Source organism: Drosophila arizonae, chromosome 4 (genome assembly GCF_054131065.1).
Source record: "Drosophila arizonae isolate 15081-1271.41 chromosome 4, UAZ_ARI_1.0, whole genome shotgun sequence".
NCBI classification, from domain to species: Eukaryota; Metazoa; Arthropoda; class Insecta; order Diptera; family Drosophilidae; genus Drosophila; species Drosophila arizonae.
The window spans coordinates 7,821,505-7,845,053 of record NC_142924.1 but is presented as its reverse complement, the minus strand read 5'-3'; the positions used below and the strand labels follow the sequence as shown (position 1 = coordinate 7,845,053).

Sequence of the window (23,549 nt, the reverse complement as noted above, 5' to 3'; positions counted from 1 at the left end):
GTTACAAATACTTACGCCCTTAAGACAAGCGTGCGTTCGGCTTGTGATTCGTTCATCGAGCATCATTTAAATCACGCTCATCTCTATGTGTACACACTGTGCTTTTACCGTTACAGCCGGCCATGTTTTTGAGAATGCATGTTTTGTGCGCTCATTCGCAATGAGCTGCAAACGACTTCGGGCTGTAAATATACGAATATTAAATTAATAGTCGAAGAAAATGACAAAGCCTGCGCTCGAACAAAACATCTTTATGCTCAGCGAAAAAAATGAGCATGAAAGAAATCAAATCGAGGTAAGTTAACATTGAAATAAAATGGATGTTAACTTAGAATGTTAAACAAGAGCTCCCATCGCCTTATAGCGCCTCTCGAAATTGCAATGGTTGAGCGAGTACGCAATGGACATCTTCGAGACCATGAAGGAGTCCGAGATGCGTCGCCGTCCCGTACTCTTTATGTCCACCCAAATGGACCATCGACCAAAGCTGCTGCAGCTGTGTCAGTGGATCACAAGAACCTACAGATTGAGTCGATGCTCCTTGCATTTGGGTGAGTGCCAATAATTAATAATACTCTACATACATTGACCTTCTAGTTTCCTCGGTATAACAACAGCCATCTATTATCTGGATCGGTTACTTGATTTCTACACCATACGCATGGACAAGCTTCAGCTGATTGCCTTGATCTGCATACACATAGCAGCGCAGATCGAGAATCAGGACGCCTTCGTGCCACGTTACAGCGAAATGAATCGTCTGATCAAGAAGTGCTACGCGGCCTTTGAGTACAAGGCCGTGGAGCGGAAGGTGCTCACGTTCTTCGACTTCAATTTGATGAGGCCGACGACTGCAAGCTTTGTGGAGATGTTTGCTTGCAGTTTTCTTACACGCGAAGATTATGAAGCCTATTGCCAGCAACTCGATGAGCAACCCTCGCTGACAGTCACCTATCCGCGCTTCAATTGCTTTGAACAAATGCTGGGCGCACTCGCTCAACTGTTGCTGCGCTTTTCCGATTACACGCTGAGCAGTAAGCTGATGAATTTATACATATCTATCTATCCCAATATAAATTAAACAACATTTATTTTATGCAGTTAACAGACTTTGCAACGAACCCCCATCCCTGTTAGCCGCCAGCTGCATTGCGGCCACAAGACAACTGTGCGGAATACCCAAGCGCTGGACGCCTTATCTAACCCAGTTGACTAGCTACACAGAACAGATGATAGAGCCATGTGTGGATTGTATTGTAACCTATCATTATTGTCAACCAGCAACAGAAGCAACAGTTGTTACGGATCAGCAACAGCTATTGGAGACCAGCAATTGGTCCAGTCCGGATTCTGGTTTTGAGGAGCAGCTCCTTAAACCCCATATTAAAATTGTTTCCGTAGAAATGGAACCCTTCGACGTTATCTCAGTGCAGCTGCAAGGAGCCGGCAAACGTAATAGAGATGAGGACAACGAAGACCAACAAACGAAGCGATTCAGATTGAACGAAGATGAGGGAAATACCTAGAATTGGTACATAAGTTATAAGTATATTCTATATCTACATAATCAAAACTTGAATAGTTTTTTGTATTATCTAACTATGTTAAGAGAGATCAAATGAAGCTTTAGTATTTTGTTTATAATTAAGGACTCTATGTTTATGTTTATGCACAATTCTAAAAGAAATTTAAGATTATATCTACGTACATATATATGTGAACAATATATGCCTCAAGGAATACTATTTAATTTTTTTTTTAAATCAAAATCAGCTCACTGTAATCAATGAAATTGAGAGACTTTTGGTATAAGCAAAGATAATGTAGAACACGTCTAAGTTGACTTAGAATATAAGATTGAAAAGATAATCATATGCTGGTTTAAAAAAATATTGGAAAGGATTCCAGGTACCTGGCTGAGTTACATATATTAATTATAACATCTGTCCCTTTCCCCACATTGATTATTCCAAAATAAAAACACAATTTTCATTTCTTTTTTCCATGAGAAGGCTTTTCGGTGTTTTGTTTCTTTAATATTGTAGTTGTAAAGGATTTTCATAATTTTTTACTATTTTCTTTTTGTTTCATTTAGTTAACTTGTGTTTTTAATTGTATTTTTGATTTGTCAGAATGTTTTTTTTTTTAATTTTTAGTTACAGTTTCTTTCAAAATTATGTTACAATTGGACCGAAAATAGATTTGTTTTTAAAATTTTAAAATTTGCCTTTAAAGCATTTATCAAAAACTGAGTGTATGTTTCGAGTTGTCTGAGTATATGTGTGTGTATGTGTTTATGTGGGGGTGTGTTAATGTGTGTGCATTTGTTGGAAATACCTTCTCCACCTCTCTGCTCCATCTAACATCGTTTCAATGTCCTGTCCACTTGCCTACGTCTAACTCCAAATTAAATAAAACAGTCACAATGCGCTTTTCCTTTCAATGAAAAGTGCTTAAAGAACTGTTTCGTATTTTGTTTGCTTGATTTTTTGAAATTACGAAACAATAATTATTTAAGACTGATCATCAACAATTGTAATTTAGAAACTACTTTATCATATTATTAATTTTTACAACAATTAGTTAAGGTTTTTTTTTGGTTGCATTTTTTAGTTTTAGCAACGGCTAACATTTTTTTCTATTTGATTGGATTCTTTTGATATATATATATATATATATATTTGTATATATATAGTACTTATTCAGATTTTGGATTTTCTTTAAAACTCATCAATTTTTGTCGATGGGGTGTACAAAATAATGTTGATTTCTTTATCGTTATTACAGCTTACAATTTTGCTTAAAATCTAACGCTAAATACAAGTTAAAGTTATTTGTTTGTTTGCTTGTTGTTTGTCTCTTGTTGTTAAACACATTAAGCTTACATAACTAACTTATAGAATCTGATTTGTAATTGTATTTGTATTGTTTATGAAAATTACCTTATATGTATAATATATATTTATGTATGTATAATAGTTGTTGATTTTATGCTTAAATATATATAGACATTTAATTTGGCATGTATTGCGCATATTTCGCTCAATCTCACAAAAAGTATTCAATTCAATTGAGATATTCTCCAAATATACAAATACAAAAACAATTATGCAAATATACACAATTATTTACACTTTAACACTCGTTCAATGCATTGTTTTAAAATTGCTCTGAAGACCAGTTTCTTGGTTTTTAATTTTAGGGTTATCTATTTTGTCTTTAAAGCTATAGACTCCTTTATGGGATAGTTCTTGCGGGTGGGTGGGAGCTAGATTCATCAAATGGGGTTAGAAAATTTTGGAAATGCAAAAATAATGGACTAGCTTTAAGGATTTGTACAACACTCAATTAAAAATATATATATGTAGTAGTTATTTAAATAAATATAGATACGACGTTATGAATGTAGTTCGGCACTAGGCTAGGGCAGCTCATTTGGGGTATCGAAAAGTAGGAATAAGCTTAATTTACAGATCTATATATGCGCCGTTGATTAAAAACTAAATGTGAGTTGTATATGAGAGACTTCTAAGAGCTAGCTAGATTCACAGGAAACAGGACTTTGATGATCATCACATGTGTGTTGTTCGTTTCTTTATGGTTTATTGCTGATGTTTGTTTTTGTTGTTGTTGATGATAGTTTTGTTGTTGTTGGTGTTGTCGTTTGTGTGTTTTATGCTGATGTTGTCTGATTTTTGTTTTCTTTTCAGTCCTTTGAGTGAATCGGTATCACATATTTATGTCCATACGGACTTTTGTACTTAATGCCACAATCACGATAAAATTTATCTGGTATACCTAAATTACATAAATACAATTTGCCACAATTATTCGTTGTTGTCTTAGCGGTTGCTGTTGACGTTCCTGCTGCTGCAGCAGCAGCCGAAGTGCTTGAATCTTGGCTCAACGGTAGAATGGGTAAAATTGAGTACTTTATAGCAACATCCTTAATGCCACAAGGTGGCGGATCCACAGCAAGCACAGAAGCGCTAAAAGGAAAGAATGATTTAGTAACACAAAACATAAAAGATAAGAACTGTAAAGGTTTACCGATTAACGCTAAGCCATTTTTTTACAGCATCCGATAGATTAACGGTATTTGTCGATAGTATCACAAGATCTGGCGTGGGCATAGCTGCAAAGAGAGATATGTTTTGGAATGAATTTTTAGTATTAAGGAACTATTCTAGATGGCAAACAACTAAGACTTATGCCCAAATCCAAATCCAGTTGCGAATTTAACAATTTATATTCTTAAAGGTTCTTGAAAAATTTGCATACAACTAATATATTTTAAGTCGAATTATAATTAAACATATTTCTAATACATAATTAATAACTTTTCATACCGTTCACCGAATGTACCACGGTGTTGTCAGTAGCTTTAAATAAAGCAACCTCCAAGCTGCTGTTTTTTTCTATGAGCTGCGCATTTTCCACATAAAGTAGAACAGTTAGTCCATGTGAGGCCAACAGGCGACCAGTAACAGCGCCGATATTGATTGTTCTATACAAAATATAAACAAAGGCTATAACATATGTATATTATACTATATTCTGTCATCTAACTGACCTCATGGTATTAACGCCATCGCAAATTATGGCAATCTTCGGCCACTGATGATTGTTGGCGGGCAGCAAGCGACGCGCGCCACCAAGCAATGTGATGGCCAAATCGCAGGCACCACGCGCTAAAATATCTATCTGTCGCTGGATCGATAAGCCCGCCTTCTCGGCACTCAACTCTATGCGATTACGCACATAGGCCGGTATAGTGGGTATGATGAGGCCGTCGTCCGTCACAAAATCTTGGCTGCCATCGAAAATGCTCTCAATCTGACGTAATTCCAGCGGCTTGCTAGCTAAAATGTTCTCGTCGTGACGGTACTTTTTCTCCTGTTGCTTCTGCTTTTGCACATGGACCGCATGACGCACCACATCCGGCTTCTGGTGCGTCGACTCAATGTCATCCCAAATGGCTTGCTTGTCGAAAAGCGCTAGATTACCCTCGAAATCGAATTCCTCATGCAGCAGCGGATCATCAGCTTCACTGCCAAACGTTTGCTGCTGCTGTAATCGCATGCTACTCTCTCGACGCACTCGATTGCGTTGCTTGTTTTTCATGTTTGGATTGACATTGCCATTGCCATTGTAAGAGTTGGAATTGTAGCTGCCAGTACCGTTCCCATTCCCGTTGCCATTACGTTTGCCGTTGCCATTGCCATTACTATTGCCATAGCTGGCTGCTGTTTGGTTGTAATAACCGCCATTGGTTTGGCTATTGCTACCGTTAATAATGTCAATGGGTCTGCTGCTTCCAGCTACTTCGCCGCTGCCGCAACTGCCATCGGCACTACTGCTGCAGTAGCTCCCACCTCCTCCGGCTCCACTCATTCCTCCTCCATTGTATGCCGTGCTGCCCAACTTCACCTCCACCTTGGCTGGTATCATATTGCCAAAAAAAGCGGCAACACTATTCGGCGTTGTTGCCTGCTGCTGCACTGCACTCGAAGCACGTGAGGATTGAGGTGTTCTGTATCGGAAAAGAAATTGAAATTGGGGAACAAAGTTTAGTGAAAGCGAATCTGTTACCTTCGTACTCCATTCGCTCCATTACCATTTGTGCTGAGCATTAGTTGTTGCATTTTATCACTCAGAGCCGAATGGCTGCCAGCTGCGACAGTTCCATTTCTGCCATGGACAGGCAGCTCCTTCTCGCGCTGCTGTTGCTCTTGTTGATGCTGCAGTTGTTGCTTGCCCAATATGTTGGTGAAATGGGGCAATTTAACAGGCGTCGGCTTATTAATTACAGTCGGCGTGGTCGTCTCAACATCCTTCACTGGCTCAATGAGATTGATGCTCTTGATGTCGGCACAGCGGAGCACCACTTCAGCGTTCTGTTTGCGCAATGGAACACCGTTGCGAAAGGCGCGCACTATGGTTATCTCTTCGGCCGAAATTTTCTTGATCAGTCCTTGAAATACGCCCAGTTCGTCGTCGCAGGTCAGGCTGACCGCACAGCCAATCCAATCTTGATCTGTTAGACCCATGTAATAAAAACTAATTTCGAACTACACAAAAATGTTTTCTATTTTTTGTTATTTTTTCGCTTTTTGCGATTTCTCTTTCCTATTCGGCTTCAGTTTTTGCCAGCGTTTGCAGTTTGTTGTTTAACACGCAATTACCACGCACTAACGCACGCTTGTTAATAGGGCACGTAAATTATATTATTTTGTTATAGCAAATTTTACTTGGGATTTTTGGATTTGTATGATTTACATGAAATGACCTCTAGATATTAATACTCCATTGAATTTAAAAGAATTTCTGTTGTTTCGTTTAAATTTTTCACTGCCTTTCGCATTTACGTTTTCGTTAGAGACGGACGATATTTGCATGAAAAAAAAAAAAACAAAAACCTGAAAAAGAGCCATCAGCGAATATCGTGGTAACCAAAACTGTATCGGCTGTCACTGGTAACTGTAAATACTTAACAGGCGACTCAACGAGAGCGGGAAACCTTTGAACTTGATATAAATACTCATTTTAAAATGCATGAAACAAAAATTAACAAAGTTGCATTTTATTTTTGAAGCAAATCTATAGTTAGCCATTTCGAATTTTTCAATAAATTTATGACATTCGGAAACATATTTAACAGCGCTGATGTAAGCTACAAATATCGATAATATTTGGCTACAGAGTTGAGCAGAAAAGTAATCAGCAAGTATATCGAAATAAGTTAGTTGTCGTTTCTTGTCGGGCGTGTTTAGCCGTGAAAGTTCAAATAATTGTTGTAATATTTGCGCATAAAATATAAACAATCAATTTATTTATTTGTGAAACAAAAAATGTAAACGCGATCTAGTGTTGACACGCGAATTCAACGAAATCAAAGCCTACCGTGCAGTTGGCAGTGCGAAAAGATGTATGTGAGATGAGTTTTCCCCCAAGTATTTGCTCATACACATTCAAACACTCAAACACGCACACGTTAACAAACAGGCACATGCAAACATGTATATGTATGCATTCATAAATTGCACACATACAGGCTCACATTTATAGTAGAACAATTTAGTTAAAAATACAACATAAATCAAACGAAATTATTGTGCAAGTAAGCGCGACAGTCATTATCTGTATGGAGCTGCCTGTGTATGTGCCTTACTGTCAGATCAAACCAAATGAAATAAGTTTAGAATTTGAATACCATCACGAAAGCCGGCCAGGTCGAAACGGCGTTGAACCTTTCGCGCTTGGATAATTACTTGACTTGGCTTTATGCTTTGTTGCCCATAAGAACTCTATGGGCACATATACACTTGCACCTGTGTGCGTGTGTCTCTCTCTCTCTCTCACGCTGGGTCTGAGTATGTGTGTCTTACAAGTACCGTTCGTTCTACGTCTTTGTTGTCTGCTGCCGCTGCCTTTGGCCTTGCTGTGCAGCAGCTTCCATTTGTTCTCACCTCTAGCTTTTGTCAGTGCTTGAGCACTTTTTGTTTGCTCTTTTTTCTTTTTTTTAATTAAAGATGCACTTCCGTTGTCTTTATATCTCTTTCACGCTGTCTCTTTCTCTCTTGCAGCTGCAGAACGTAGGCCAAACCATGTCGGTGCGCAACAGCAGCAGCAGCAGTATTGCGGCTGCATCCTCATCAACGGCCGACGTGCCACGCCCGCCGCCACGTCGACGCGCCGCCTCTGTGGCAGGACAACAACAGCGCCTGGACTACAGTAACGGACACACGCCACGTAGATCGCTGGCTGTAGTGGTGAGTAGAGAGGGATGTGGGCTGTAGGTTGTAAACGGAGTGGAGAGTAGGCCGGTGGGTTGTGTGTAAGGGTCAGCGGCTGTGCGCCCATTGGAGGGTGGCGCACGGAAATGTTCGTTTCTTTATCAGTGTGCTTTGCTTTAGTAACTGATTATATATGATTGTATATGTATGTATGTATGGACGAATATATGTATGTCTTTTACGATATTTATACAATGGATCTTATCTGAAGAGAGATATACATATATGAATTCGACCGTTTATTGGCTGTGATTCGCCTTAAAATTTATTTAAAATCCCGAGAACTACGCAATTTTCCCTAAATCATTTTAAATGATTAAAAATGATTATTCCAACTTATATTTATTTTGTTGCTCACTTTCAACATGTATTTGTGTACTTTTTGAGATAAGCCGACGTGCTTGATAAGCGTTAACTGTGATTATCAAATTCCAGAGATCTGTGCGGATGGCACGTTTGTAGCTTCTGGGTGGCTGCTGCGAAAGAACGTCTGAAAGTGTGTTTCCTTTGCACTTCCACACAGAAACAAACCATTAATAATTGCGCTACGCTCTATAACAACAATAAACAATGAGAGACAAAAGCACTTTGTAGCAGAAGTTTGCAAATTTATTTGCTAATTAAATAAATAAACAGCAATTGTTTGCTTTGAATGTGCGTAATTTGAGCGCTCAATGAATTTAATTGAGTGATTACAGTGAAGACTCTAACAATTAACATAAGTTTCAATAATGCAAACAGTAATGTGCAGGCGTTTGCTCTTGCGAGCATTCACTGTATTTGCTTTACTCATTTGACACAGTTAGTCAACTAGCTCCGCAGCGCGGGGAGCGCAATCGCTCTTTATCTTCATTAGCGAGCTTGTGCTAAACCGCCGGGGGGCGTGACAATCGACCTCTAAAAACTTAACAAGCTGCATTTAGCGCGCTTTACCACTAGACTGTGCGAGTGGGTGAGCTTTCAGCCAAAGTCTAGATAATTGCGTCACAGACACACCTGTCAACGTCACGAATATATACATTAACCAGATCATTTGTCATTATCATAAATCAAACTATTTAAATATAGCTGACTAGATATTTGACGTAAGCCGGTTGCAATCTAATGTTAATTATAATAGCTTGACGCATAGTATGGAGTTGTCTTTGATTGTTTTTGCGTTTCATTCACATCTTTACGCACAAACACACACACGCATCTATTTACTTCAAATCATATGTTTTTGTTTTGTTTGCCTTGCCACTTGTTCGCGCAGCAGCTGCCAGTTTCAAAAAGCTCGCGGGCATATGAGAAGCTTTTCCCTTTTCAGTGTTAAAAAAATACTATAAACGATACATTTACACAATATGGACACACTGCATTGAAATGTGTTTGCTTAATGCGTTCGTTTACATGTGTGTATTTATTTACATCACATGAGTAGAAATCGGTATATTATGTATTTATCAACCATCCGCTCAGCGACATGTTAGTTCCATTAATAAGAGCCTCTGTATGAAAGCTTTTTGTTGCTCATCACTTCTCCCTCTTTGCATTTATATACATAACACATTTGGGCACACTGTATTCGAGCAAAAATATTTTAGTTTAGTTTAGAACGTGAGAGCTCCCGTTACAGGCAGCGGCAACCGTCGTGTTGTTGTTGTTGCTTCTGGTGTACAAATACAATCACATGAATGTGGAAAAGACTGACGTAGAACATGTTTCTGCATTAGTGTTGGTGTGTTGTGCGTTGTGCTCACCCGCTCGCTCGCTTGCTTGTATATATTATTATTGTTATTATTTTTTGCGCGTTGGCCTGTTAATGAGAGATAAATAAATGAATAATTGAATTATGTACACACACATATATATGACCAAAATATAAATGCCGCGTGCGTTTCTTTTTGCTCTGAAAATGTGTTAATTATATAAAATAAAAACACTCGTGTGTGTGTGCGTGTTTATATGTATGTGTTCACATAAAGCAACAGCCTTTTGCTTTTGCTCGTGAGCTAAGAATCGAATCAACGTCGCAAACGTGAAAACAAGATTGGCCATCGCCATTTGGATTCTCGCTCTCTCTTTCTCTCTTTCATTAGTCATGTGCATTGTATATATGCCAAAAAAAACTTTTACATATTTTAGTGTTTTTCGCCTTAATATGGGTCCGCAGACCTAATTTTGTACTTATTTATATATAATGAATTGTGTGTGTCGGTAACCAGAACAATTATATATATATTCAAAACTAAAACCAAAATATACTCAAATATCTAGTATGAACCTGTTCCGCTTTGTAGACTTTTAGGAAATATGAAATAGAGACTTCAATAACATAAACTGAAATTTATTGCGCCAAAATCAAATTTGTGTTTGGAGCTTGGTGCGCCATCTCTCGCTTGATGCAGTTAAAACTGAAATCGTATAACTCTAAAATGTTTATTGCTTTTTAGTTGAAAGGCGTGCAATAATTAACACTCTCTGTGGATTAGAAAAACAACATAAACAATATCAAACAAAATGGCCGAATCAACAGCAACAACGATAACCAACAATGACGAAGATGGTCAAATTCATGGCTTCAATAACCCTGATGTAAGTGATAGCAGGTGTTTCTCTCTTCTCTCTTCCCTCTCATCTCACTCTGTCACTCGCTATTTGTGTCTAGTATGCATACCTTTTAGCGCCTAAAACGCGATCGGCGCTTGGCGCAAAAGCTTTCGTGTTAAATAGATGCAAATACACTGAACAGCTACTGGTATATATACATGTTGAAAGTCTTGGCTATGTTGTTGATAAGCTATCTTGAGAGAGGGCTCCATTCATAAAGTGCATTCTCTGCTCTTCATCTTCATCTCCATCTCATACTCTGAATCTGTTTGGAAACAAAAATATGCTCACATTTAACAAGAGCCTAATTATACGTTTTACGGGGGAAAATATTGTCTCTCTCTTTATATATACTTTATATAAAACTCATTTTCTCTCTCTCTCGCTCCCTCTCTCTCTCTCTCTCTCTCTCTCTCTTCCTCTCTTCGAGCTCTTCTCTCAAGCTAGGCAAGAAAATATCACAATACAGAAATTTCTTTCCTGGGATAAACAGCCCAAGAAATTCACACTTTAAATGCAGGTCTTCTATTTATAAATATTATTTACTTATTCATATTTACACTCTGTGTATCGCAACGTGTTAAATTTAAGAGTGCTTTCCATTCATTCCACACAATGTGTATATACATAGACATATCTACGTGCATATATATCTTTGCATATCTCTTATCCTGAACTCATCTGCCCTTTAGCTCATCCATCAATATACAAATGTGTGTGTGTGGGAGGAAAACCCTATTGAACTCATATGCGACATCAAATCAATTTGTGTAATGAATTTTCGCTGACATTCAGATGCGCACAGGAAAAAACAAAATACAAAAATAGTAATAATAATAGGAATCAATTTAATCAATTTAGTTAATGGACGTTTGCTTTGCTTATTTTCCTTAGGCAACTCATATTTCGTATTTACAAATCATTTACCTTCAATTCAAATAGATATCAATTCCAATTCCGTGTGATAACTTGACTTAAAATTCTATTACTACTTGCAATCGTCGCTTATCAGCGGACAAATAGTTATTCATATATACATATCCTATTACTCAGCAATGTGAATTATTTAAGGTTGCCTCGACCGGAGCACCTGTTTGGCACATGCTGCAGACATTTATTTGCTTAGGCTAAAGAATTTTGATAATCAAATTCGAGGAAAGTGATAAGTTGTTTGAAACTATAAAATGATTCGTGGATTTTATAGAAACGCTTGTAAAAGTTGCACAATTCCAACGGATTTTCAAGAAGAACATATTCGTCCCAGCTTCTTGTATTAAAATCTCTTTGTCATTACATTAAAATCTTAATTCTTAATTGTTCTTAATTTCTTAAAAGTTCTTAATTGATATTAGCATGTTCCATGAACGTCCACAGACGTTCGTTGTGTAGTGGAACAGCTAACAACATTCCCAGCTGAGATTTAATGGCTAAAAATCAATTAAAGGCAGAGCTTAAAGTGACAGCGCTTAGCTAGGGTTAGACGGCTTGTCGAGGCTTTGGGATTTCGATCGGGGTTTCTGTTGTGGACTGATGGATTGATTGATTGATTGACTGATGTAATCGGACTGCATATTTGAGCTTTAATGTTGGCCACATTTCTGCTGCATACTCTCGTCATTGACATGTCCAGAATGAATTGTAATTAAAAGTAAAATGCCTATGCGCTACTATATCGAAATACCCATTTATATATATAATATATATATATATATATATATATATATATATATATACTGCAGTAGTTAGCAATCGGCTGTCGAGACAAACCACAAGCATTCCAAGATGGAAAACCGCTAAAAAAAATCAATATAATAAGTTCATGGAAAACGTGTCATACGGCCCTGCAAAATGCATTCACAACGTGGCGGAAAATGTTGACACTACATTATATATGTAGTCTATATGTATATATAAAATATAGTACACATAGTATGCAGTAATATATAGTAATATATATAATATATTATTGGGCTAATTAAAATATTGTGAACTGCTAATGAGAGGCGAGAGTTGCACAAACCGGTTAGGCAGATGACCTAAAGTTAGTGTAATATTTATTTTTTGCATTTGCCTATTATATGGTGAGCATAACCAACTACATAATACTCGTCCAAAGCATTTGCACTATAGCGTGTAAAATAAGTTTCGATTTGTCAACTTTAAATAAATGAATGTGGGTGTATACAGTATACAAACTGATATAACCACTCCTCAGTACATGAGCGGGTATACAAAATGCATAATAAACAGATACAAAACAGATTTGGCTATAAACTATTTTCAATTCCATTCAATCTCCCATATTACTAGGGTCTTTTGACAAAAACTCCCAAAATGCATGCAAATGTCTGAAATAATATTTAATTTCAATAAATTACTGGCATTAAATATATATTAAATTTCCAATTAAGTAGCTAATTACTAGGCATAAATGCGGATTAGAGTGGGCTTTGGGTCAAGGGCGCAAGAAGAGTTGGTTATATATATATATATACATATTATATTTCAGCATCCAAATGCATAAATTAGATGTTGGCAGCGAACGTTGCGTATGCGTAATCACAGACATTAAGTATACGCATCTTGTGGCCAACAACAGCAAATGCTTTATGACTGTGTAAACAAAGAATGTAAAGTCTGTGTCTCGGGGACTTTGTAAGAGTTTTGTCGTTGCATGTGGAATGTGGCATGTGGGATGTGGCAAGTGGCAAGTGGCAAGTGGCTCATTTGACACGCTGCACACTTGTAAGTTGTTCAGCCTTAACTTTTCACATTTTCTTGTTGCTTCTCTCATTGTAGAACGACGCCGGCGATTCGTGTCACCTGCGCATTGTTGTGCTAAGCGGCAAATCCTTGGCCAAAAAGGATATTTTTGGTGCCAGGTAAGTTGAAACTAAGCTAGCTGTCACTACCACATACTGAGTACCTTTCCATTTGGCTCTCTTCCAGTGATCCGTATGTCAGAATCGATTTGAATACCATACACGGCGACATCAACATTGACTCAGTTTTAACCAAAACTAAAAAGAAGGTGAGCGAACTATTGCCCAAGAGCCGAACACACTTTATGAGCAGCGAATAGTTTGTAGTTAATTTGCTATCTTATCAGTCAACATGTGCAGAACTTACATACATTAGCAAAGTCCCATATAAACAGATGTGGAAATGCTGGCCAATGACTAAAGGCAAATGGCTAATGACTAATGATAAGATTAAGGTCAGGGGACTTTGTTTGAGAAAACCAAATAATTTCACAATGAGAGGCGAGGAAGGTTGGAAAAGTGTCCAAAAGTGAATTTATGATTGATATCTTATTGTATACCCATTAAATTATGAAAGTTATGAAATGGGGTATGTTGTGCTTGAAGAACGTTTGTAACGGGCAGTAGGAGCTTCAATACTACGTAAACTTAGGATATTTCAGGGCATTATGTGTATTTAAAAGTAGCGTAAATTAATGAAAATAACAGTTGTTTACACTATTTGCTAGTCGTTCACTCCCGCCTAAATACCTTGTACCTGCGCTAATACACTCATTTCTTTTTTTTACAGACACTAAATCCATCCTGGAATGAAGAGTTTATATTTAGAGTAAGTATACTAAATATACCTAAGTAAATAAATAAGATATTGAACTATCTCAATTCTAGGTAAAACCGTCTGAGCACAAGCTGGTTTTCCAAGTATTTGACGAGAATCGCTTGACACGCGATGATTTCCTGGGCATGGTGGAGCTGACGCTGGTCAATCTGCCCACGGAGCAGGAGGGCCGCACGATTGGCTCACAGAGCTACCCGCTGCGTCCGCGCAGGTCAGTAGGGTATGTTTATTTGAGTTGCTGTTTGATTTCCTTTATTTAATTTCAGTTCATTTAGACAAGAACATTAACAAAAATCTATATAAAACTAGTAAATCGAATCCAAAGTAAAACAAAAAATTAGTTGAAAATAAGATGAACTTATATATATGTACTATAGGCATAGATCGAAACTAAGCTGTACACAATCCATTTAATTAGTCGTTGCATCACGTATTTGCCGCTTCTGTTAGTCTAGAGACTCGTCATATGCATTTTTCGTAACTCTTTATCATTTGGCTTTGTTATTGTTTGCTGTTTAGACAGCGCTTTGTGTAATTGTTTATGATTTTTGATTTTGTATTATTTGTAAATACGAGTGTGCGTGTGTGTGCTGGTATTGGTGTTGGTATTGGTATTGATAGTGTGTGTAACTGTATTGTGTGTGTATATATTTGTTGGCCTTGAAGTGCGCCTGTTGTTTAACATTGACTTAATACTCCATTCTCTACATTTCTGTATGCAAATATAGCGCTAAATCACGCATCAAGGGCACCCTGGAGATCTATCATGCCTTCATACGCGAAACACGCGAACAGAGCGAACCGTCCAGCAACAACAGCGACGGCGAATGGGAGCATGTCGAGGCTACAAATGCCGGCGAGCAAACATCACAGCCGGTAGCTAATTGTGAAACAGTAAACTAAATGCTTCATTTCACTAACTAACTTTTCATTATGTTCTATTGTTAAGCATCCATTTCCTACTGGCGGCTCGGATGCCCTGCCCGCTGGCTGGGAGGAGCGACAGGACGCGAATGGACGCACATACTATGTGAATCATACAGCACGCACGACGCAATGGGAAAGGCCAACCATGTAAGTGAGAGCAGCTCTAAGGACTAGACTCATTGATAGATTGATGAATGGCATACGGAAGAGTAAAACAGCTGACTGACTAGATGTATTCATACTGATAGAATGACAGATTGCTTAACCTATGTATGGTTCACTTATTCATGAGGAAGAACTCAACAACTTTATTTACTACAAAAATACTTAGCTATTCAAGCAATAGATTGTGTAAATATACATATGTAGATATAAACCGTAATCATTCGTGAGTGCCACGCTCTGACTATTACAAGAGTTAGTTAATTTATCAAATGAGATTTTAGACTATATTTTAAGCATACATATATGTATATCAAACAGCATAGATGCAAACCTTTATTAGTTTATATTGTATATATATTTATATATAATACTATTAATATCTCTTTCGCCTCACAGCTTGACAAGCAACAATAGCCAAAATGTTGAGCAGCTGGCATCAGATTTCCAAAGACGTTTTCACATCAGTGTGGATGATACGGAGTCGGGACGTGGACCGGTAAGTCCAACAGCCACTGTATTTCTTAGTGCAAGTGTAACTTAGCTGCACTGAGCAAAACAAAAACAAAAAAGAAAATCGATTTTTAATTTGATTTTGATTAACAAAAGCCAAGAATAACAAATATAAATATAATATTTATTATTAAACTATGCTGCATGTGTGTTTGACAATTGACTCAATTGTTATGCATGAACTTTATAAACTTTTTAACTATATACACACACACACACACATACATACACGCACAATACACACTACTCATCTCACCTGTACAAATATTTCCTGTGAGCCTTTGTCATACACTGAACAACAAAAACAACAACAACATCAACAACAAACAGCGTGCAAAGTCCTTGCTGCCAGCCACACGGGATGAGAGTAGCGTAGACAGCGGAGATGATGATGAAGTGGAAGAGGAGGAGGCGGAGGAGCAGGAAGAAGTACACCAGTTGGAGGCGGAACGAACTGCTGATCAGAGCAACTGTCTGCACTGCGGAGAGCAACACAACGAAGTCGAAATGCAGCAGGAAGAGGCTGCGCCGGAGTCGCCAGCAGATAATGGAACCGATCAGCAGTTAACACTGTCCGAGAATGCTCAAACTTGTGATATACTCGACCACAACTTGTACCTGAGGCGCATGTTTGTAATGCCAAACAGTTCTCTAATGCGCGCGTACTATATGCATATAGTAATCGTAAAACCAACAGCTAGACTAGCATATAACTCGCTAAAACTATTGATTTTTGGATAGTCCGCTTTATAATGCCTGTCAGGCTCCCCAATTCTCAGGCGCTTTTGTTTTGTAAATTTATTATTCATTTACTTTGACAAATATTGTTTGTGTAGTTTGGCTAGTTGCTCTATAAATATGCGATATGTACAGCTAAAGCATATTTAAGTGTGTGTATTCGCGAGGGCTGACTGAAAAGTTTTTGGAGAGATGAAAATGCTAATTATGACATAAGACTTAACGTATTTATAGAGATTTTTGTATATGATGGATATTTTTTTTTAATATTACTCAAGTTTTTGCATAGAACTATCAAACTCATTATTTACATAGAATTCGCCACAGCGCAGCATAGTTTTCAAGCAGCAATATATCCATAATCTAATATGCTTCACATACAAATACCCTGTTTAATTATTGGCTAATAAAATCACGTATATATATTAAATTAGGATGCCAGGGATAATAACAATGCCACGCCCGCATATAGTCCCTCAACGCCCACAACGACACCAACCACACCCACACAAATGTCGCGCAGACAGTCGCAAGTATCAGTTAGCAACAACAACTACAATTGTGATACAATACCTGAACAATCTGAACTAGAGTCCAATCAAGTGGTGGATCACGCCAGGTTAATATGCCTCAATCTCTGTGGGCTCGCAATGAGCTCGATTCCAAGTCAAATTCCGTCCACTGTTTGTGTTTTGTCTAAATCCCGATTCTGAATTCCCAGAATCCCCAACTGGTTAAGTCCTTTACTCCTTTTCCCTGATCCGTTGTGGCTGTTTCTCTCTCTTTAATGCGTCTCTTTTACAAATCCAGTTTTGTTTACAATTCACTACAAAGGCGTAGCGATGCTGGCAATGAGATCGAGGTCTCGTCGAGCAGCGTGCAGAACGATCTGCGACCGGTGCGTCAAGCACCTAACGATCTAGTCAATATGGCCATAACGAATCTATTGACCCGGCGTGCCAATGACAACGGTCTGGGTCGCCAGCAATTGGACAACAGGCAGCAGAGGCGGCGCCAAGTGCAGCAGCAGCATAGACAATTGGTTAGCATACACACACACACACATACATACACAGCATACACTCACACCGACACATACACTCACACTCGCACGGTTATAAGTATTAACTCTATAAACTAAACTTTGTGATTCGTCCCTCGTTGCTTCGTTCTGCCTTCATATTCTTCAAGACCCATTGTCAGTCCGTCTATCTCAGCCAAGATTATAAGATTGCTCAAAATGGTATATAAGAAAGCATAGATCAAAATTTTGTATGTCTGTATATATTCAGAAAAAAATCATCCAAAACTCTATCTCAGCACTTCAAGTCCAGAAACAAATTTCCAAATTAAAGCTTGGATGGGCTTATTATGGTCGCGTATAGCGGATGGGGTAAGCTACGGAGCATACAAATACCATAGAATTTACAACAGATCTATTTATATAATGACACATATCGACAACAAATTCGGGGGCAACTTCTCGTTAAAAATCAGCATGTGAATATAGATTTCGGATGTTGTCAAAAGGAATGTGTAAAAGTTGGGATAATTTAGGCGGGAGTGGTCGATTACCAAATACCCTGAAACGCGTCTATTGTAATTTGTATCTTAACTAACTTCATTTGTAGGGTATGCGGAGCAGGCGTAATTAGTTCTGTTTGATATTTGTGGAAAATATAGAAAGTAATCAATATCTATAAGTGGGCATTATCTCTCACTTTCAAAGAATCTATATGCCGAATTTGCTATCCGACATTTTCGACATACGTTCAATCAACTCATGATAAGCCTAACCTTATCTGTTCACATAATCGATTCCAGATTACCTTTTTACCTGTGGCCTTTTATGCCACATCTCCCATCGCCCCTTACATACACTTTAACCATGTTTAATTGGCTTGAGGTAGACAATTTATATACATAATTACTCAAATTTCTTGTACCTACTATATATGTATGTGTTGTGTATATGCATGATATGCATGATATGCATGATGTACATAATTCCATCTAATAAACATATGCAATACAGACCTGTACTTAACACATTCACTTTCCATCTGAATTTCTAATTTGTGTCTCAATTTAGAGCTGATGAAGCATTGATATATTCGTATATGCCTTGTTTCTCTAGCTCTATTTCGTATAGTTATATATGTTTTCTGTGTGTTATCTTTAATTGGCTGTGCTCTATGTATTTTTATGTTCTGCTTCTTTCTTTTTTTTTTTATTATTTGTTTTTCGTGTTTGGCAAAATTAATTATAATTTATTGGAAACATTTTTTTTCTGTTTCTTCCAATTGTAATAAAAATAAACAATTAAACTATACAACAACCAAACCATATTGCAACCATAACCAATTAGAGTGAAGACACCGATCACACAGACAGCCACAATCCCTCAGAGATCTCAGCATCGTCCACCCGACGCAATTCCGAGGAAGACAACGCGGCTGTGCCCACGGATCAAGTAAAGTTTCATTCCATATACATACTATATATATACCTAACTATATCTACCTATCTATATATATTAGCACTCGAATGTGCATGTGCTGTTTTTTTTAGCTGCCAACAGATTATAAATATTTCATTAGGAACTATTTGAGAAATATATTTTTGTATACAGCTAAAAGATACTCCTTTTGCCTTTGCAGACCGCCGCCAGTGAGGAGGAAGCGCTGCCACCCCGCTGGTCCATGCAGGTGGCACCCAATGGACGTACCTTCTTTATTGATCACGAGGCGAGGCGCACCACCTGGATAGATCCGCGTAATGGACGCGCCAGTCCCATGCCAAATCAAACGCGCCGCGTCGAAGACGATCTTGGCCCGTTGCCCGAGGGCTGGGAAGAGCGCGTGCATACAGATGGTCGCGTCTTCTACATAGATCACAGTAAGCTCTAATCTGACAATGAAAGGATGTCACGCTTAACTCAACTCAACATTGTTTTCATTTGCAGATACGCGCACCACACAGTGGGATGATCCACGCTTGTCAAATCCAAATATCGCTGGCCAAGCGGTTCCCTATTCGCGAGATTACAAACAGAAATATGAATATTTCAAGAGTCATATTAGAAAGCCTGTAAGCATAGACTATACCATTTATATTAAAAGTCAACTAATCATCTGTCTTCTCTTTAACTTGCAGACAAATGTACCAAATAAATTTGAAATACGCATTCGTCGTACATCCATATTGGAGGATTCGTATAGAATTATTAGTTCGGTGACAAAGACCGATTTACTAAAGACTAAATTATGGGTCGAGTTTGAAGGAGAGACGGGCTTAGGTAAAATAATATATACTCTCCTTTAGATATCTTTATATATAACTAAATGTTTGATTATGCTTCAGACTATGGTGGCCTTGCCAGGGAGTGGTTCTATTTGCTATCCAAAGAAATGTTTAATCCGTATTATGGACTCTTCGAGTACTCAGCCATGGATAACTACACGTTGCAAATCAACAATGGCAGCGGCCTGTGCAATGAGGAGCATTTAAGTTATTTCAAGTATGTCTTTAAAGAAACAGCAAATATGTTGTATCCCATTATAAATACCTTATATTTGTCTTAGGTTCATTGGTCGCATAGCTGGCATGGCTGTGTATCATGGCAAATTGCTGGATGCCTTCTTTATACGGCCGTTCTACAAGATGATGCTGCAAAAGTCCATAGATTTGAAGGATATGGAATCGGTTGACACTGAATACTATAACTCATTGATGTGGATCAAGGAGAATGATCCACGCATTCTGGAGCTCACCTTCTGCCTGGACGAAGATGTGTTTGGCCAAAAGAGTCAGCACGAGCTCAAGGCAGGCGGCGCCAACATTGAAGTGTCCAACGAAAATAAAGATGAATACATTAAGTAAGTGAGAAATAGAATTAATTAAACATATATACTTAAACGTATACTTACTTCTGCATCTCCTAGGCTTGTCATCGAGTGGCGCTTTGTGGCGCGTGTTAAGGATCAAATGACAGCATTCTTGGATGGCTTTGGCTCTATCATACCACTGAATCTAATCAAAATATTTGATGAGCACGAACTGGAGCTGTTGATGTGCGGCATACAGAACATCGATGTCAAGGATTGGCGTGAGAATACCCTGTATAAGGGCGATTATCATATGAACCACATCATCATTCAATGGTTCTGGCGTGCCGTCTTATCATTCTCCAACGAAATGCGCTCGCGTCTGTTGCAGTTCGTCACGGGCACATCGCGTGTGCCCATGAACGGTTTCAAGGAGCTTTACGGATCGAATGGTCCGCAAATGTTTACCATTGAGAAATGGGGCACACCCAACAACTTTCCACGTGCGCATACCTGGTAAGAAAGGGTCTGGCTTTTCCAGCAATCCGGATTGATTTGAAATGCTTTCTCTACTCTTTTAGCTTCAATCGTCTTGACCTGCCACCATACGAGGGCTACCTGCAGCTCAAAGATAAACTGATCAAGGCCATTGAGGGTAGCCAAGGATTTGCCGGAGTTGATTAATAACACTGGTCCTGTGTGCGACGGCGTTGGCAACGTGGCTGACACTGTTTGGTTGTGGCAAACGGTTCACCAGTTATATGAGGAGGAACAGCAACAACGACGACACACATCACTACGACAACAAGAAGATCAGCAACATCAAGATCAACATCAACGGCAGCAGCAGCGACAGGGAAACCGCATTGCGACTACTTGGAACACCACCGCCACTCACTCGTGTACTTATTTGTTCGTTTGCTTTTGTATTATAATCACTTTTGCTAGTTTAGTGCTGTTTCGTATGTATTTTTAGCTAGGCGAAAGCACATACACACACACACACACACGTACACATACATAAACTCCAATTGGTGACCTAAGGTCCACTTAATTGGAGTAGACTATACATAAAGGACGGGTCTACTTGTATTTGTATTCTAATTGGCCCATGCCGAAAAACTGTAAAAATTAGTAAGCCTAACTAACTAAACTACAACAAATTTAAATATATGCATTGCCTGCGTTTACACTCACACACACACATAGATCGAAAAATCAACAAATTACACAAAAGTAAAAGAAAGAAATGAAAAGAGAAAATATATCTTATATAAAGGTTTTTTATAATTGTTATTTTTATGCAATATTCGTGTCCACAACAATGAAAAGTTATGCCTAATTGACATTCGATTGATAAAGACCATGAAACTGTAACTTTTTTATTCTGTATAACTATGTATGTGTATTTAATAATAATAATAATTCTAATGTTAAACTGTGCATAAGTCTCTCCAATTTTTAATGATAACGTTTATATAAATAACTATTACAACAACAACAACAAAACGATGCCACTAAATTGCAAATCAAATTTATGTATATTGTTAAATTTAAATTATATAAAATGCATTCCAAATGTTTATTAAAATGAATGAAAAAAACAAAACAAAATGTATGAAATTTATTGATGATATATTGAGGATATATATATATATATATATATATATATATATATATATATATATATAAATATATATGTAAAAGCCGAAAAAAGCCTAAACTAAACTTTAAAGTCAAATTATGATAAAAAAAAAATGCAAAACAAAGCAAAAATATATTTAACAGTTTCAATGTGAAAGAAACTAAAACAACAACAAAACAAGAGCAAAAAAAAAAAAAAAAAAAACAACAGAAAAACAATAAAAAAAATTATAAAAATATAAGAGTTTGTAAAATTTTTTTTCGAGTTTAATGAGTAAATTCTTTGGAAACGTAGAATCCAGCCGAAGGACAAGCTCAGTGAATGAGTCAATTTATTCTACTCCAATTTGTTTGGCCCATAAAATTGGAATAGAATATGAAGATAGGGGATACAGAAATATCTACATAGAAAAATTATCCAAGAGCAGCAGCTATCTAGTCGAAAATTGTTAGAGTAATCTTTCGATATATATACATATATATTTTTTTTTCGTTTTTGTATATTCTTTATTTTAATGAAAAAGGCGAGTGCCTAAAGTAAACGCACGCCTTTCATTTTACAGCTTAGCGGGAGATGCCAGATTTGTCCTTGATCCAGTCCAGGTAGCTGGTGACACGGGTGAAGGCAGCTGGCTGCTGCTTCTCGCAACCGGCGGAAGAACCGAAGGAGGTCACACCGACTAGTTCCTTGTTGTGCTTCAGGACCAATGGGCCGCCGGAGTCACCGTTGCAGGTGGAGACGGCGGCTGGGGTGGACACACAGATGTTGCTGGAGCGGACGTTCAGAGGGAAGGACTTCCTGCAAACGTCGTTTGCGATGATTCTCATATCGGCGTACTGCAGGCGAGAAGCCACAGCGTTGGAGGAGTCGGAGGTGCGGCCCCAGCCGGAAGCAACGGCCTCATCATTGACATAAGTGGAGTAGTGGGACTCCAGACGGGGCAGATCGACGGCACGGATGGCGTCGCTGAAATCGGTGTATGGAATGCGGATGAGGGAGATGTCGTTCAACACAGTCTTGGGATTCCAGCCCTCGTGGATGATGACGCGGTCTCTGCCTACGGTGTACTTGACCTTGGGGCTAGTGCGGATGGTGCTGCCCAAATGAACATCGATGGAATCAACACTGTACGAATGGATAAAGAAGCATTAGCTGAGGGTCAATTCGCAAAACTGCTTCAGCTTACCCATCGGTGCAGTGAGCGGCAGTCAGGATCCATTCGTGTCCGATCACGGAGCCACCGCACCAGGCGGCGGAGTTGCCAATTCTCAGAGAAAGACCAGCCTGGTAGGGGAACTGATCAGGGCTGGCATCGCGTCCATTGGTGATGCGACCATCAAGTCCATCCACAGCGGGTACGTAGACATTGCGGAGCTCAGGCTCCACGTTCACTTCATAGGGAGCACGCAGTGCCGATCCCGAGGCGTAGGCCACAGCCAAAGCGAATACGACGAGTACCTTCATGTTGACTTCAATGAAGACTATAATCTGGTCAGTTCGAGCTGCCCCTTATATACAGATTCGCTCGGGAATGACGTCTGCAAAATTAGGGTTAGAGCACATGTGTTCGAGTGTCTTTAGTAACTCTGTCAAGCTTATCAATTAAATTAAAATTTTGTTTGCCTCTTTGTAAACTTTAGATAGGATTATTTGCCAAAAATAAAATAATATAGAAACAATAGCTGCGTATCTTTTGCTATAAGTATTGATAACTCAAGGGTTTACATTTGTATATATTATATATATTTT

At 38.3% G+C, this 23,549-nt stretch overlaps 4 protein-coding genes across 16 annotated transcripts; 2 read left to right on the top strand and 2 right to left on the bottom strand.

Moving 5' to 3' along the window:
- Positions 1-102: 102 nt before the first annotated feature.
- Positions 103-1,869, top strand: CycJ (Cyclin J). The gene is made up of 4 exons (XM_018006103.2): positions 103-295; positions 365-551; positions 618-1,034; positions 1,102-1,869. Exons 1-4 carry the CDS (start codon positions 221-223, stop codon positions 1,524-1,526), a joined length of 1,104 nt encoding a protein of 367 aa, XP_017861592.1. The 5' UTR covers positions 103-220; the 3' UTR covers positions 1,527-1,869.
- A 544-nt stretch (positions 1,870-2,413) lies between these two features.
- Positions 2,414-6,577, bottom strand: Edc3 (Enhancer of mRNA-decapping protein 3). Its single transcript, XM_018006100.2, has 5 exons — positions 5,593-6,577; positions 4,574-5,533; positions 4,350-4,507; positions 4,051-4,135; positions 2,414-3,989 (listed from the first exon to the last, which is right to left on the bottom strand). The coding sequence occupies exons 1-5, from the start codon at positions 6,048-6,050 to the stop codon at positions 3,707-3,709; spliced, it is 1,944 nt and encodes a 647-aa protein (XP_017861589.1). The 5' UTR covers positions 6,051-6,577; the 3' UTR covers positions 2,414-3,706.
- Positions 6,578-6,745: 168 nt separating this feature from the next.
- Nedd4 (E3 ubiquitin-protein ligase Nedd4) lies at positions 6,746-21,437 on the top strand. 13 transcript variants are annotated; one of them, XM_018006087.2, is made up of 19 exons: positions 6,746-6,928; positions 7,587-7,772; positions 13,188-13,270; positions 13,338-13,419; positions 13,941-13,979; positions 14,039-14,199; positions 14,717-14,864; positions 14,938-15,062; positions 15,477-15,576; positions 16,763-16,947; positions 17,139-17,370; positions 18,697-18,801; positions 18,989-19,226; positions 19,294-19,418; positions 19,485-19,626; positions 19,692-19,848; positions 19,913-20,206; positions 20,273-20,671; positions 20,737-21,437. In XM_018006087.2, exons 2-19 carry the CDS (start codon positions 7,608-7,610, stop codon positions 20,837-20,839), a joined length of 2,883 nt encoding a protein of 960 aa, XP_017861576.1. In that variant the 5' UTR covers positions 6,746-6,928; positions 7,587-7,607; the 3' UTR covers positions 20,840-21,437. The 13 variants fall into 13 exon arrangements, with proteins under 13 accessions (XP_017861576.1, XP_089323591.1, XP_017861575.1 ...); XM_089467465.1 differs by having other exon boundaries at positions 6,747-6,928; positions 14,039-14,208; positions 17,163-17,370; XM_018006086.2 differs by having other exon boundaries at positions 6,747-6,928; positions 14,039-14,208.
- Positions 21,438-22,281: 844 nt separating this feature from the next.
- LOC108612968 (serine protease 1-like) lies at positions 22,282-23,299 on the bottom strand. The gene is made up of 2 exons (XM_018006104.2): positions 22,987-23,299; positions 22,282-22,925 (listed from the first exon to the last, which is right to left on the bottom strand). The coding sequence occupies exons 1-2, from the start codon at positions 23,262-23,264 to the stop codon at positions 22,364-22,366; spliced, it is 840 nt and encodes a 279-aa protein (XP_017861593.1). The 5' UTR covers positions 23,265-23,299; the 3' UTR covers positions 22,282-22,363.
- Positions 23,300-23,549: the final 250 nt, after the last annotated feature.